At 42.6% G+C, this 14,769-nt stretch overlaps 1 protein-coding gene across 3 annotated transcripts in view; it reads right to left on the bottom strand.

Moving 5' to 3' along the window:
* Positions 1 to 14,769, bottom strand: part of ARMC9 (armadillo repeat containing 9) — a 290,214-nt gene that overhangs the window by 39,410 nt on the left and 236,035 nt on the right. For all 3 annotated transcript variants that reach the window (XM_069727004.1, XM_069727005.1, XM_069727006.1), the window contains 3 exons: positions 11,271 to 11,410; positions 11,056 to 11,132; positions 9,251 to 9,325 (listed from right to left, as the gene is read on the bottom strand). In XM_069727004.1, the coding sequence (XP_069583105.1) occupies positions 9,251 to 9,325; positions 11,056 to 11,132; positions 11,271 to 11,410 (292 nt within the window). The remainder of the gene's footprint in view (positions 1 to 9,250; positions 9,326 to 11,055; positions 11,133 to 11,270; positions 11,411 to 14,769) is intronic.

Raw genomic sequence — 14,769 nt, 5'->3', positions numbered from 1 at the left:
TCAGGGGGGAAAAGACATGCCCCCCTGACAATCTACAGGTAGGAAAGGCAAATTCTAAAAATGAATTGTTCAGCGTTGGCAGGGACCCCAACGAAAAGAGCCACCTCGACAGAATGCAGCATTTGTGCTGCACAATGTGGCTCTTTTAGTTAAAAACGCGGGGGGGGGGGGGGGGGGGGGGGGGGTGACAGGTTCCCTTTAAACTGTATATAAAAAGACTTCTTGTCTACCAAAAACTCCTCTCTGCTGGCTGAATTTTTGTTATGGTCAATGTAAAAAAGTAAATATGTTAGAATACAGTAGGACCCTTCATTAAGGAAAGCAGACCGCCTCAAAACAATCACACTCACCTGACCCAAAACAATTAGAGTTGGGAAGTGCTGATAGTGGTAGGGCTCTCACACACATCTGCGTCACTGTCAGGTTCCCATGCGTTCCGCAGTGTTTGGCTCCCTAGTGGGGAAGCTCAATGCAGCTGGAAAGGCGAGGGACCTGACTGTGAACCAGATCTTTGTGTGAAAGCCCATCCACCATTGACACTTACCAACTCTGTTTGAGGTCTGGTGAGTGTGATTCTTTTGGGGGAGTCTGCTTTCCTTGATGAAGGGTCCTGCTGTATTCTTTAAAACAATTTAGCTGCCTGGAACCTTTTTTTATTGAACTGTAACTAGGGATTATATATTAAGCATACTCCAAAAAGCCTGCAAAATCATGATAGGGTTTATTTCCGGGGTAGATCTTATTTTTGGATATCTAAACGAAGGGCCTTTATCTCTTAAATATTTTTCACAAATTTGTCTAAATCTGTGTTAATAAGCACTTCTCCTTTGCCGATGTAATCCATCCACCCGACAGGTATGGCATGTCCAGATTGTGATTAGAAAGCATGAATATTGCAAAGGCGTGCCATAGGCTGGCCACTATAAAGATCACTCTAAAATGTGTAGTTTTACAGTATTGGGGGTGTCCTGGGGGGAATGTGTGTCAGAAAACCAGACCACCATGTGCTTCACGCAGTGCAACAAATCTTCTTTGCATACAGTTGATCAGGTTTTTGATTGAGGCCTGTGGAATATTGGTCCTCTCCTTTTCAATGGCTGTGTGAAGTTCTTGGCAGGAACTTGAACACGCTGTCGAATAAGCCAATCCTGAGCATCCCAAATATGTTGATTGGGTGACATGTCCGGTGAGTATGCTGCCATGCAAGAATTGGGATGTTTTCAGCTTCCAGGAATTGTGTACAGAACCTTACAACATGGGGCTGTGCATTATCATACTGTAACATGAGGTGACAATTGTGGATGAACAGCACAACAAGAATCTCGTCACGGTATCTCTGTGAATTCAAAATGGCATCAATAAAATGCACCTGTGTTCATTGTCTATAACATATGCAAGCCCATACCATAACCCCATCTGTAAAATGGGCCATTCAATTCACAATGTTGACGTCTGCAAACTGCTCATGAGAAATGGGAGCAAAATCAAGTGTTGCGTTTATATGTGTTCATTACTTAAACAACACTTAAACAACAGAATATAACTCCAAGTAAGTCAAACTTCTGTGAAATCAAACTGTCCACTTAGGAAGCAACACTGTTTGAGAATCAATTTCACATTCTGTTGTGCAAATGGAATAGACAACAGATGGAAATTATTGGCAATTATCAAGACACACTCAAAAAAGGAGTGATTCTGCAGGTGGGGACCATAGACCACATCTCAGTATCAATGCTTTCCGGCTGATGTTTTGGTCACTTTTGAATGTTGATTGGGCTTTCACACTTGTGGTAGCATGAGACGGTCTCTACAACCCACAAAAGTGGCTCAGGTAGCGCAGCTCATCCAGGATGGCACATCAATGCGAGCTGTGGCAAGAAGGTTTGCTGTGTCTGTCAGCGTAGTGTCCAGAGGCTGGAGGCACTACCAGGAGACAGGCCAGTACACCAGGAGACGTGGAGGTGGCCGTAGGAGGGCAACAACCCAGCAGCAGGACCGCTACCTCAGCCTTTGCGCAAGGAGGAACAGGAGGAGCACTGCCAGAGCCCTGCAAAATGACCTCCAGCAGGTCATAAATATGCATGTGTCTGCACAAAGGGTTAGAAACCAACTCCATAAGGATGGTCTGAGTGCCCGACGTCCACAGATGGGGGTTGTGCTCACAGCCCAACACCGTGCAGGATGCTTGGCATTTGCCACAGAACACCAGGATTGGCAAATTCGCTACTGGCGCCCTGTGCTCTTCACAGATGAAAGCAGGTTCACACTGAGCACATGTGACAGACGTGACAGAGTCTGGAGACGCTGTGGAGAGCGATCTACTGCCTGCAACATCCTTCAACATGACCAGTTTGGCAGTGGGTCAGTAATGGTGTGAGGTGGTGGCATTTGTTTGGAGGGCCGCACAGCCCTCCATGTGCTCTCCAGAGGTAGCCTGACTGCCATTAGATATCGAGATGAGATCCTCAGACCCCTTGTGAGACCATATGCTGGTACGGTTGGCCCTGGGTTCCTCCTAATGCAGGACAATGCCAAACCTTATGTGGCTGGAGTGTGTCAGCATTTCCTGCAAAATGAAGGCATTGAAGCTATGGACTGGCCCGCCCGTTCCACAGACCTGAATCCGATTGAACACATCTGAGACATCATGTCTCGCACCATCCACCAATGTCACGTTGCATCACAGACTGTCCAGGAGTTGGCGGATGCTTTAGTCAAGGTCTGGGAGAAGATCCCTCAGGAGACCATCCGCCACCTCATCAGGAGCATGCCCAGGCATTGTAGAGAGGTCATACAGGCACGTGGAGGCCACACACACTACTGAGCATCATTTCCTGGTCTTGAAGCATTTCCACTGAAGTTGGATAAGCCTGTAACTTAATTTTCCACTTTGATTTTGAGTATCATTCCAACTCCAGACCTCCGTGGGATATTAGTTGTGATTTAAGTTGATAATTTTTAGGTTTTATTGTTCTCAACACATTCCACTATGTAATGAATAAAGATTTACAATTGGAGTATTTCATTCAGTGATATCTAGGATGTGGGATTTCAGTGTTCCCTTTATATTTTTGAGCAGTGTATATATATATATGTATATATATATATATATATATATATATATATATATATATATATATATATATATATACAGTGGGGCAAAAAAGTATTTAGTCAGTCAGCAATAGTGCAAGTTCCACCACTTAAAAAGATGAGAGGCGTCTGTAATTTACATCATAGGTAGACCTCAACTATGGGAGACAAACTGAGAAAAAAAAAATCCAGAAAATCACAATGTCTGTTTTTTTAACATTTTATTTGCATATTATGGTGGAAAATAAGTATTTGGTCAGAAACAAAATTTCATCTCAATACTTTGTAATATATACTTTGTTGGCAATGACAGAGGTCAAACGTTTTCTGTAAGTCTTCACAAGGTTGCCACACACTGTTGTTGGTATGTTGGCCCATTCCTCCATGCAGATCTCCTCTAGAGCAGTGATGTTTTTGGCTTTTCGCTTGGCAACACGGACTTTCAACTCCCTCCAAAGGTTTTCTATAGGGTTGAGATCTGGAGACTGGCTAGGCCACTCCAGGACCTTGAAATGCTTCTTACGAAGCCACTCCTTCGTTGCCCTGGCGGTGTGCTTTGGATCATTGTCATGTTGAAAGACCCAGCCACGTTTCATCTTCAATGACCTTGCTGATGGAAGGAGGTTTGCACGCAAAATCTCACGATACATGGCCCCATTCATTCTTTCATGTACCCGGATCAGTCGTCCTGGCCCCTTTGCAGAGAAACAGCCCCAAAGCATGATGTTTCCACCACCATGCTTTACAGTAGGTATGGTGTTTGATGGATGCAACTGAGTATTCTTTTTCCTCCAAACACGACAAGTTGTGTTTCTACCAAACAGTTCAAGTTTGGTTTCATCAGACCATAGGACATTCTCCCAAAACTCCTCTGGATCATCCAAATGCTCTCTAGCAAACTTCAGACAGGCCCGGACATGTACTGGCTTAAGCAGTGGGACACGTCTGGCACTGCAGGATCTGAGTCCATGCTGGCGTAGTGTGTTACTTATGGTAGGCCTTGTTACATTGGTCCCAGCTCTCTGCAGTTCATTCACTAGGTCCCCCCGCGTGGTTCTGGGATTTTTGCTCACCGTTCTTGTGATCATTCTGACCCCACGGGGTGGGATTTTGCGTGGAGCCCCAGATCGAGGGAGATTATCAGTGGTCTTGTATGTCTTCCATTTTCTAATTATTGCTCCCACTGTTGATTTCTTCACTCCAAGCTGGTTGGCTATTGCAGATTCAGTCTTCCCAGCCTGGTGCAGGGCTACAATTTTGTTTCTGGTGTCATTTGACAGCTCTTTGGTCTTCACCATAGTGGAGTTTGGAGTCAGACTGTTTGAGGGTGTGCACAGGTGTCTTTTTATACTGATAACAAGTTTAAACAGGTGCCATTACTACAGGTAATGAGTGGAGGAAAGAGGAGACTCTTAAAGAAGAAGTTACAGGTCTGTGAGAGCCAGAAATCTTGATTGTTTGTTTCTGACCAAATACTTATTTTCCACCATGATATGCAAATAAAATGTTAAAAAAACAGACAATGTGATTTTCTGGATTTTTTTTTCTCAGTTTGTCTCCCATAGTTGAGGTCTACCTATGATGTAAATTACAGACGCCTCTCATCTTTTTAAGTGGTGGAACTTGCACTATTGCTGACTGACTAAATACTTTTTTGCCCCACTGTATATCTCTATCTCGAATATACAGTATATATATATATACATATATATATATATATACTGTATATATATATATATACTGTATATATATATATATATATATCTCAACTAGGAGAACAGTTGATGTCTGCTTTACCTAAATATTATATGAATAGATGAAGCCCCCACTGATCAGGGAGTTATACTATCAAATCTAAAAATGGAATATCACTTTGTTGGATGGGTAAACAACTGCTGGAAGCTAAAAAAAAACTACCGTATTTTCCGGCATATAAGACGACTTTTTGACCCCTAAAAATTGTCCCAAAAGTCGGGTGTTGCGATCAGTGTGTCAAGTGTGGGAGAAGAGGGTTGCATTGACAATCCAACACAACGGGCAGCACTTTGAACACATTTTATAAGTGGTTATAAACTGGTAAATAACTCATGGAAGAATAAAGTTACATTAAAACCAAGCACACCATTGTTTTCATGTGAAATTCTCTATAAGTTTGATGCAACACATGACACTCTTCCCATTGAAAAAAATAAAGTTGGATCCAAAATGGCCAACTTCAATATGGCCGCCATGGTCACCACCCATCTTGAAAAGTTTTCCCTCTCCCATATACTAATGTGCCACAAACAGGAAGTTGATATCACCAACCATTCCCACTTTATTTAGGTGTATTCATATAAATGGCCCACCCCGTAGTTTTTGCACTGATACAATTTTGTCTGTCATGGAAATGCCGCATCGCTGATTGGTCGTGGCCGGCAGGCCGCAACCAATCAGCAATGGGCACAGTCCGGCTGCGAATTCGCCCCTTCATACGCTCTGTCAGTGCCCCCTCCATACTCCCCTCCAGTCAGCGCTCACACAGGGTTAATGGCTGCGTTACGCCGCGGTGTAATGCAGTCCGTTAACGCTGCTATTAACCCTGTGTGACCAAATTTTTTACTATTGATGCTGCCTATGCAGCATCAATAGTAAAAACATCTAATGTTAAAAATAATAAAAAAAAATAAAAAATCATTATATACTCACCTTCCGGCGCCTTTCCCGCTCCTCACGACGCTCCAGGCCATGCATTGCGGCCTCGCGACATGATGACATAGCGGTCTCGCTACATCATCATCTCGCGAGACCGCAATGCATTCTTGGGACCGGAGCGTCGCGAAGAGCATCGCTAAACGCCTCACCTGGATCCGGGGGCCGCCGGAAGGCGAGTATATAACTATTTTTTATTTTAATTCTTTCTTTTAACAGGGATATGGTGCCCACATTGCTAAATACTACATGGGCTGTGTTATATACTACGTGGGCTGTGTTATATACTGCGTGGGCTGTGTTATATACAACGTCTCTGTGCTATATACTACGTGGGCTGTGCTATATACTACATCGCTGTGTTATATATTGCGTGAGCTGTGTTATATACAGCGTCTCTGTGCTATATACTACGTGGGCTGTGCAATATATTATGTGGCTGGGCAATATACTACGTAGCTGTGTTATATACTGCGTAAGCTGTGCTATATACTACATGAGCTGTGCTATACCTTGTGATCTGTGCGATATACTACGTAGCTGTGCAATATATTACGTGGCTGGGCAATATACTACGTGGCTGTGTTATATACTGCGTGAGATGTGCTATATACTATGTCAGCTGTGCTATATACTACGTGGCTGTGCAATATACATGGCTGGGCAATATACTACGTGGCTGTGCTATATACTACGTGGCTGTGTTATATACTACGCGGCCTGTGCTATATACTGCATAGGCTGTGTTATACACTGCATGGGCTGTGCTATATACTACGTGGCCGGCCGCGAACAATCGGTGACAGGCGCAGTCCGGCCGCGAATTGGCGCGGAATTTGAACCACACTTCGCTAATTTGTCGCGCCCGGCCGGCCAAATCCGGTGTATAAATTGCATTATTTTGAAAACTTCACAAATAAACTACATACATATTCTAGAACAGGGGTCCCCAACTCCAGTCCTCAAGGCCCACCAACATGTCATGTTTTCAGGATTTCCTTAGTCTTGCCCAGGTAATAATTGCATCACCTGTGCAATGCAAAGGAAATCCTGAAAACATGACCTGTTGGTGGGCCTTGAGGACTGGAGTTGGGGACCCCTGTTCTAGAATACCCGATGCGTTAGAATCGGGCTACCATCTAGTTTTTAATAAAGGGAAAAGGACGCTATTTTTATTTCTTTATTTTATACTAGCTGAAGAGCCCGGCGTTGCCTGGGCATAGTTAATATCTGTGGTTAGTTATAGCACCTCATTTCTCTTATTTTCCCATCACGCCTCTCATTTTCCCCCTCACATCTCTCATTTTCTCCCTTACACCTCTCATTTTCCCCCTCACTCCTCTTATTTTCCCCTCACTCTTCTCATTCCCCCCTAACACTTGTCATTTCGACCTCACATCTGTCATTTTCCGATCACTCCACTATTTTCCCTCACTCCTCTCATTTTGCACTCACATCTTTTCATTTTCACCTCACACCCCTCATTTTCACCTCACACCTCTCATTTTCCCCTCAGTATATACAAGTTTGTCCGCGTTCACACGCTATTTGGTCAGTATTTTTACCTCAGTATTTGTAAGCTAAATTGGCAGCCTGATAAATCCCCAGCCAACAGGAAACCCTCCCCCCTGGCAGCATATATTAGCTCACACATACACATAATAGACAGGTCATGTGACTGACAGCTGCTGTGTTTCCTATATGGTACATTTGTTGCTCTTGTAGTTTGTCTGCTTATTAATCAGATTTTTATTTTTGAAGTATAATACCAGACTTGTGTGTGTTTTAGGGTGAGTTTCATGTGTCAAGTTGTGTGTGTTGAGTTGCATGTGGCGACATGCATGTAGCGACTTTTGTGAGATGAGTTTTGTGTGGCGACATGCGTGTAGCAACTTTTTGTGTCGAGTTGCATGTGACAGGTTAGTGTAGCAAGTTTTGCGCATGGCGAGTTTTGCGCGTGGCGCGTTTTGAGTATGTGCAAGTTTTGTGTGAGGCAACTTTTGCATGTGGCAATTTTTCCGCATGGCGAGTTTTCCATGAGGTGAGTTTTGCACGTGTGGCGAGTTTTCCGTGAGCCTAGTTTTGCATGTGGCGAGTTTTGCGCGTGGCGAGTTTTGAGCGGCGACTTTTGTGTTTCGACTTTTATGTGGCGAGGTTGGTGTATGTGTGGTGAAATGTGTGCGGAGGGTGGTTTATGTGTTCAAGCACGTGGTAGTGTGTGGCGCATTTTGCGTGTGTGTTCATATCCCCGTTTGTGGTGAGTATCCCATGTCGGGGCCCCACCTTAGCAACTGTACGGTATATACTCTTTGGCGCCATCGCTCTCACTCTTTAAGTCCCCCTTGTTCACATCTGGCAGCTGTCTATTTGCCTCCAACACTTTTTCTTTCACTTTTTCCCCATTATGTAGATAGGGGCAAAATTGTTTGGTGAATTGGAACGCGCGGGGTTAAAATTTTGCCTCACAACATAGCCTATGATGCTCTCGGGGTCCAGACGTGTGACTGTGCAAAATTTTGTGGCTGTAGCTGCGACGGCAGATACCAATCCCGGATATACACGCATACACACATTCAGCTTTATATATTAGATTTTTCTCTCTTTTTTGTTTTACTTTTTTTAAGTCCTTTTAGGGGACTTTAATCTGAGATTGTCTGATTTCTTAGACCACATACAGCAACATCACAGTATTTCAGTCAATAGTCTAAATCACCGTCTTCTATGAAACTCAGCCTGTGACTCAGTTTCATAGGAGGATCAAGATGGCAGTGATGGGGGCCTTCAGCAGACCGACAGTGGCATCTAAAAGGTTCACATTAGTGGGTGCAATTCTGCCCTGGCCATGGCTGTTAAGACATAGATGCTGGAAATTTAATTTAGCTAGCATCCGCAGAGTGTGGAGCAGGCTCAGCTCCTGAGCCTACTCCATGAAGTCAATGATGGGTATATCCATCATAGGGCATTAACAGGTTAAGGGGCAATACCTTACAACTGCAATACCAAACACAACCCATAGACAAGTGAGGCGCTGTTTCTAAAAGTCATGTTTTTTAGTCCTGTATAACCTCTTTAATCAACTCTAAAGCCATTTCAGACACACATCCCTCCCTCATATCATTAGTAAAGCTAGATGTGTCCATTCGGTGAGGAATAATCAATTATATATTCAGAAAACACAGCAAGCACTTGCATGTGATATTGCCAACCAAGTGTATACATTTTATATTAATGTTCTGGAGGGCAAGTAAAAATCTCTGTACATTGTGCTTTCTATACAGTACAGTGAAGAGCACAGCAGAAATATTTGCCATGGTAGATATATTTTCAATTATCCCATTAAGAGGGACAAGGCTACAAGCTATTTTTTACCTTTTTTTTCTTCAATGATATCATGTATTATCCAACTATTATTGTACATACCCTAAACTAAACATCATAGATGTGTTCATTTATTGTGGCATCTCACCATGGCTCGGCCTTCTTCTCGTACTGAAGGAACTGCAAGGATGCTATAGAGCGCTCCATTCACATAGGGTCGAATCTGTAGGGTATAAACAAGAAATGCATTAATCTCTGTAGATCTGCTGGTATAGAAGCTCTGTTGTCCCCACACAAGTTTCCCATTCATTCAGATCACAATATTTTTTTTCTCGAGGCTTGAAAACAAATTTTATATGAATATACATAAATCATAAGTCTGATTTTTAGAAAAGTCTCAAAACCCCCACCCCCAAAATGAACACAGGTAAGGTGGTCTCCAGAAAAGCCTCATTCCTTTGTTCGTAAACAGAGGCAAACATCTTTGTTAAAAATGTCCCTTCTGTGTCCCAACGAAAAAGCTATTAAAACAAAAAAGTAACAGTTTTAATTATTATTTCATTTCCTACAAAAAGATGGAGACATACAACCAAGAAGTTAGAAAATCGTATAAAACTGAATTTTATTAATTTTAAACTCCACAGTACTAAAACATAATACAGGTCTGAATTGGTGTAGACACAGGAACAAAGAGGGTCACTTAGAAAAACACAGTGTAGAGGAGTAACAAACTCCAAAGTAAAAACAGGCAATATTCAAGATGTTATGAAGGGTTAAAAATCGATATAGCAAAGTGTGATCACAAACATAACACCCTGCTCTAGAGGTGCAATGATGACCGACATCACTGTAGTTGATCAATAATAAAATCATGAAGATACAAATTGGCTAATACGTGTGCACACAGAGCATATAGACAAACAGTTGGCCAAACGGAGATTTTATTTTTCATATATAAAGGGGTTGTCCAATACTAGGACAACTCCTTCTTGATCTAAATGTTTGGTGCCAATAAAATAAAAAAGCTCATACTCGCTTCCCGTGCCAACGCCGTTCCCGCGGTGTCGGCACTCGTTCTCCCCGGGGCTCTCATGCGGTTGTTAAGACACGCGAGCTTGGCGCGAAATCACTGCTGGCATCACTGTCTCCGTCTTCGGACAAATTGAACATCATGAGGAAGTGAGAGCGAAGCTGCATCCATGACTTCCTCCTGATGTTTGATTTGTCCGAAGGTAGAGACAGTGACGCCAGCACTGATTGGGCGCCGGGGTCACGTGTCATAACCGCTCGGGAGCCTAGGGAGCGCGAGTGCCAACACCACTGGAATGGTGCTGGTACAAGAGGCGAGTATAAGGCTACTTTCACACATCCGTCTTTCGCCGTCAGGCTCAATCCGGCAAATTTTGAATAAACTGAATCCAGCGAAAGATGCCGCCGGATCCAGTTTTCTCCCATAGACTTGTATTAGCGCCGGATGACCTTGCGTTTCTTCCGGTTTTCACCGGATACGGCAAAAATGTAGTTTCTGGCGTCTGTAAAAAACGTACACAGTAACGTTTTTTGTCTTCGGCGAAAAAGCTGGAAGCGCCAGATCCAGCGCTTCCGGCTTTTTGCTAGAATGGAAGCCTAAGGGAGCCGGATCTGGAAAATGATGGATTCCGGTTTTTGAAACTGACCATGCTCCAATTTTTTTTTATTCCAATTATCTGGATATGCTAGTCGGATCCGTTGAGAAAACAGATATGTCGCATCAGTTTTTCACAATCTGTGACGGATCCGTTTTTTTCAACATTCGACGGATTGTGCCTGATGGCAAAAACCTGATGTGTGAATGTAGCCTAAGCCTTTTTATTTTCATTGGGGCCAAGCGTGGAGTATGAGAAAGGGTTGTCCAAGCACTGGACAACTTCTTTAAGTAGAACTGTATAGATTGCATAGGTAGAATATACAAACCTCATGATTCTCATGGCCTAGCAAGTCAGAAAGTACTTTGAGCACCAGGGCAGCACTTTCACCACACATTTTCTTTCCTGAATAAGACAAATTGTAACAAGAACATTAAGCAACATCTTTTTTACCAGTGTGCCATATCTCAAAAAAAAAAATTATATGGCTTTAAGAAAATGAAATTTCAAGCACAAAGTTATGGAAGACACGCAGTCACGCACCTGCACTGCGTAGGCAGAGGTTCATGAGCAGAGCCACAGAATACTCCACTGTGTAGTCAGAGAGATGATCTGTGTCCTCGAGTTCTTGTACAAGCCATAAGATGAGGCCATCTTTTATCATGGCTGATTGCATTTGGCGCCTAGAATAGAAATCAGTAGATTTACTGTATATGAAAAATGATCAAAAGTGACCGCACAATTTTATTGGTATGTATTTTGGTAAATTGGAATTTTTAACTTTTTTGAATCTAACAAGTAGCTCTGATCCGTCTGCTTTAGAAGGGGATTTCTGATCATTATATATTATGTAACAGCAACAGAAATGCAATAATCAGGAAATCTGATTGCTCCATTCCAGTTGATGCAAGAAGATGATCAGTATTAGAACAATTCCCAAACACCGTGGAGGATTAGACCCCAGTCACATCATGATCTGTATCCTATTAACAGATGCTGCTTTTTTTAGTAAGCACATTTTAATAAGATGCAAGTATGTGGTGTGATCTTGGTCTGCTGACACATCGAGATATTTGACTACAGCACACAGAGAGAACAAAGAAGAGTGAGAAAATGAGAACTTAGGGGCAAGAGGACAAATTTGCTATCATCTGCGTCAAGATGAGTACCCCACCACCGTACAAGGGTAATGGTAGATAACATGCAACTGGGAAAATGTGCCACATTGTTCCTGCAGTTTTGCAGAACAGCTCACAGGTTAATACAGAATAAACAAATCTAGAGAACGGCATTTGCCTTCCACAATCTATAGATTATAATAGATAATTATCACACGGGCAGCACAAACTTAACCATTCAATAAAAGAGGAATAGAATTTTACCGATTCGCAAAACAGGAGAATCGAGAAGTAAACATTGGACGGTTACAAATTATAAAGGTGATATAGGGTTATAAAAGGGCCATATAAAGATCTGAAGTGAAGGTTTATCTTCATCTTGACTTTTGATGAAACTTCGCTTATACAATGATCACCTTCAACAACAAGTAGATGTGTTGAATGTAGAAAAATATGGCCAGGAATAAGGTCTTCCTCTGTTCAGCGGTCACATGGTACCGCTCATTAAAGTAATGAATATGGACTCCACTCCCAGAGGGGTGGAGCCGCATATTCATTCCTGTAATGAGCGGTACCAGTGACAGCTGACAGAGGAAGACGCTCCACCCGCTCCATCTTCCTGTCCTCTGCAGTGACTGTTCAGGTCAGAGGGCGCGATGACGTATTAGTGTGCGCGCAGCCCTCTGCCTGAACAGTCAGTGCGGAGAGACGAGACGCTGAGGAGCAGCAGTCAGCGACGAGAGGTGAGTATGTCATTTTTTTTTTATTGTAGCAGCAGCATTATATGTGGCACAGTTTTATATGGAGCATCTATAGGGCAATGATGAACTGTATGGAGCATTATATGGGGCATCTATGGGGCCATAAAGAACAGCATGGAGCATTATATGGGACATCTATGGGGCCATAAAGAACTGTATGGAGCATTATATGGGGCATCTATGGGGCCATAATGAACTGCATGGAGCATTATATGGGGCATCTATGGGGCCATAATGAACTGCATGGAGCATTATATGGAGCATCTATGGGGCCATAATGAACTCTATGGAGCATTAGATGGGGCATCTATGGGGCCATAAAGAAATGTATGGAGCATTATATGGGGCATGTATGGGGCCATAAAGAACTGCATGGAGCATTATATGGGGCATATTTTAATATGGAGCATCTTATGGGGCCATAATGAACTGGATCATTATATGGGGCTCCTGATTCAATATGGATATACAAAAACACTTAACCTACTGATGTCTCAATTAATTTTACTTTTATTGGTATCTATTTTTGTTTTTGGCATTTACCGGTAGCTACTGCATTTTCCACCCTAGGTTTATACTCGAGTCAATAAGTTTTCCCAGTTTTTTGTTGCAAAATTAAGGGGGTCGACTTATACTCGGGTCGGCTTATACTCGAGTATATACGGTAAGTGATTTTGACAAAGGCCAAATTGTGATTGTTAGACAGCTGGGCAGAACATCACCAAAATGACAGATGTTATAGGGTTTCCCAATGTGCAGTGGTTATTAGCGATAAAAAGTGACCAAAGGAAAGACAATTGGTGAACCGTCAACAGGAAAAACACCGTTAAAATTTAACTTAACTTTTATATAACTGCAAAGCACGGTGGCTCAGTGGATAGCACTGCAGCCTTGCAGCGCTGGAGTCCTGGATTCAAGCCCCACCCTGGACAACATCTGCAAAGAGTTTGTATGTTCTCTCCGTATTTGCGTGGGTTTCCTCCGGGTTCTCCGGTTTCCTCCCACATTCCAAAGACATACTGATAGGGAATTTAGATTGTGAGCCCCATTGAGGACAGTGATGATAATGTGTGCAAAACTGTAAAGCGCTGCGGAATAGGTTAGCGCTATATAAAAATAAAGATTATTATTATTAAAGTTAGAAAGAAGACATAAAATAGAGGAAATGAAAACTGTTGAAGGAAAGAGCGCAAATAGTGTCTTATCTGATAAGGGTAAAAAGTTAATCCATAGGATTGCACTCACCAGATGTAGTGGAGTTGAAGCATTGAAAAGATTCCCTGCAGCAGATCCACGAGTCCTGGAGGGACCATCCGTTAGATAGAGATTGGAATAATTGTGGTAAATTTCTGCGCTGCTGAATCACTAGAATTCCAGAATTATTAGTACATGTGGCGTTATTGGTCTACGCGTTTCAGAGTTCAAGACTCCTTCTTCAGGAAACACCACAGGATGAAGGAGTCTTGAACTCTGAAACGCGTAGAATAATAAAGCCACATGTACTAACAATTTTGGAATTCTAGTGATTTAGTAGTGCAGAAATTTACCACAATTATCCCTATCAAAATAGAGGAAATAGAATACACACAATACTTCTTGTGATAAATATTGTACAAATATCACAACAGAAGAAAAGAAGTTTAATTTAAAATCACTGTATTTTTTATCTCGTCCTATATGTCCTTAAAGTGTAGCCCTACCTAGCCGCAGAGGTTTACACCCTGCAATATACGCAAATGGCGCCCCCACTCACCATCGGCTGCCCCTAATAGGTCCTATTAATTACTAACCTTTCTTAATATAATTCAAAAATTCTGAAGGCTTAGATCAGACCAAAACCATATAGGAACTTATTGAAAAGATGCAATACATTGATATCCAGGATGTTCTGTGGCCAGACCTGCAACTAGGCCACAGCACATCATGGATGTCAATGTATTGATGTCAATTTTCCCTGGAGCCTCCTGATGAACCATATGATGGAGGGGAAACATGTCAATTTTTCCTGGAGTCTCCTGAGGAATCATATGATGGAGGGGAAACGTGTCAATTTTCCCTGGAGTCTCCTGAGGAACCATATGATGGAGGGGAAAAGTGTCAATTCTTCTTGAAGCCTCCTGAGGAATCATATGATGGAGGGGAAACGTGTCAATTTTCCCTGGA

The sequence above is a fragment of the Ranitomeya imitator genome, chromosome 5 (assembly GCF_032444005.1).
Source record: "Ranitomeya imitator isolate aRanImi1 chromosome 5, aRanImi1.pri, whole genome shotgun sequence".
Lineage (NCBI taxonomy): Eukaryota > Metazoa > Chordata > Amphibia > Anura > Dendrobatidae > Ranitomeya > Ranitomeya imitator.
The sequence above is the reverse complement of the archived record's forward strand: the minus strand, read 5'-3'. Positions and strand labels throughout refer to the sequence as shown.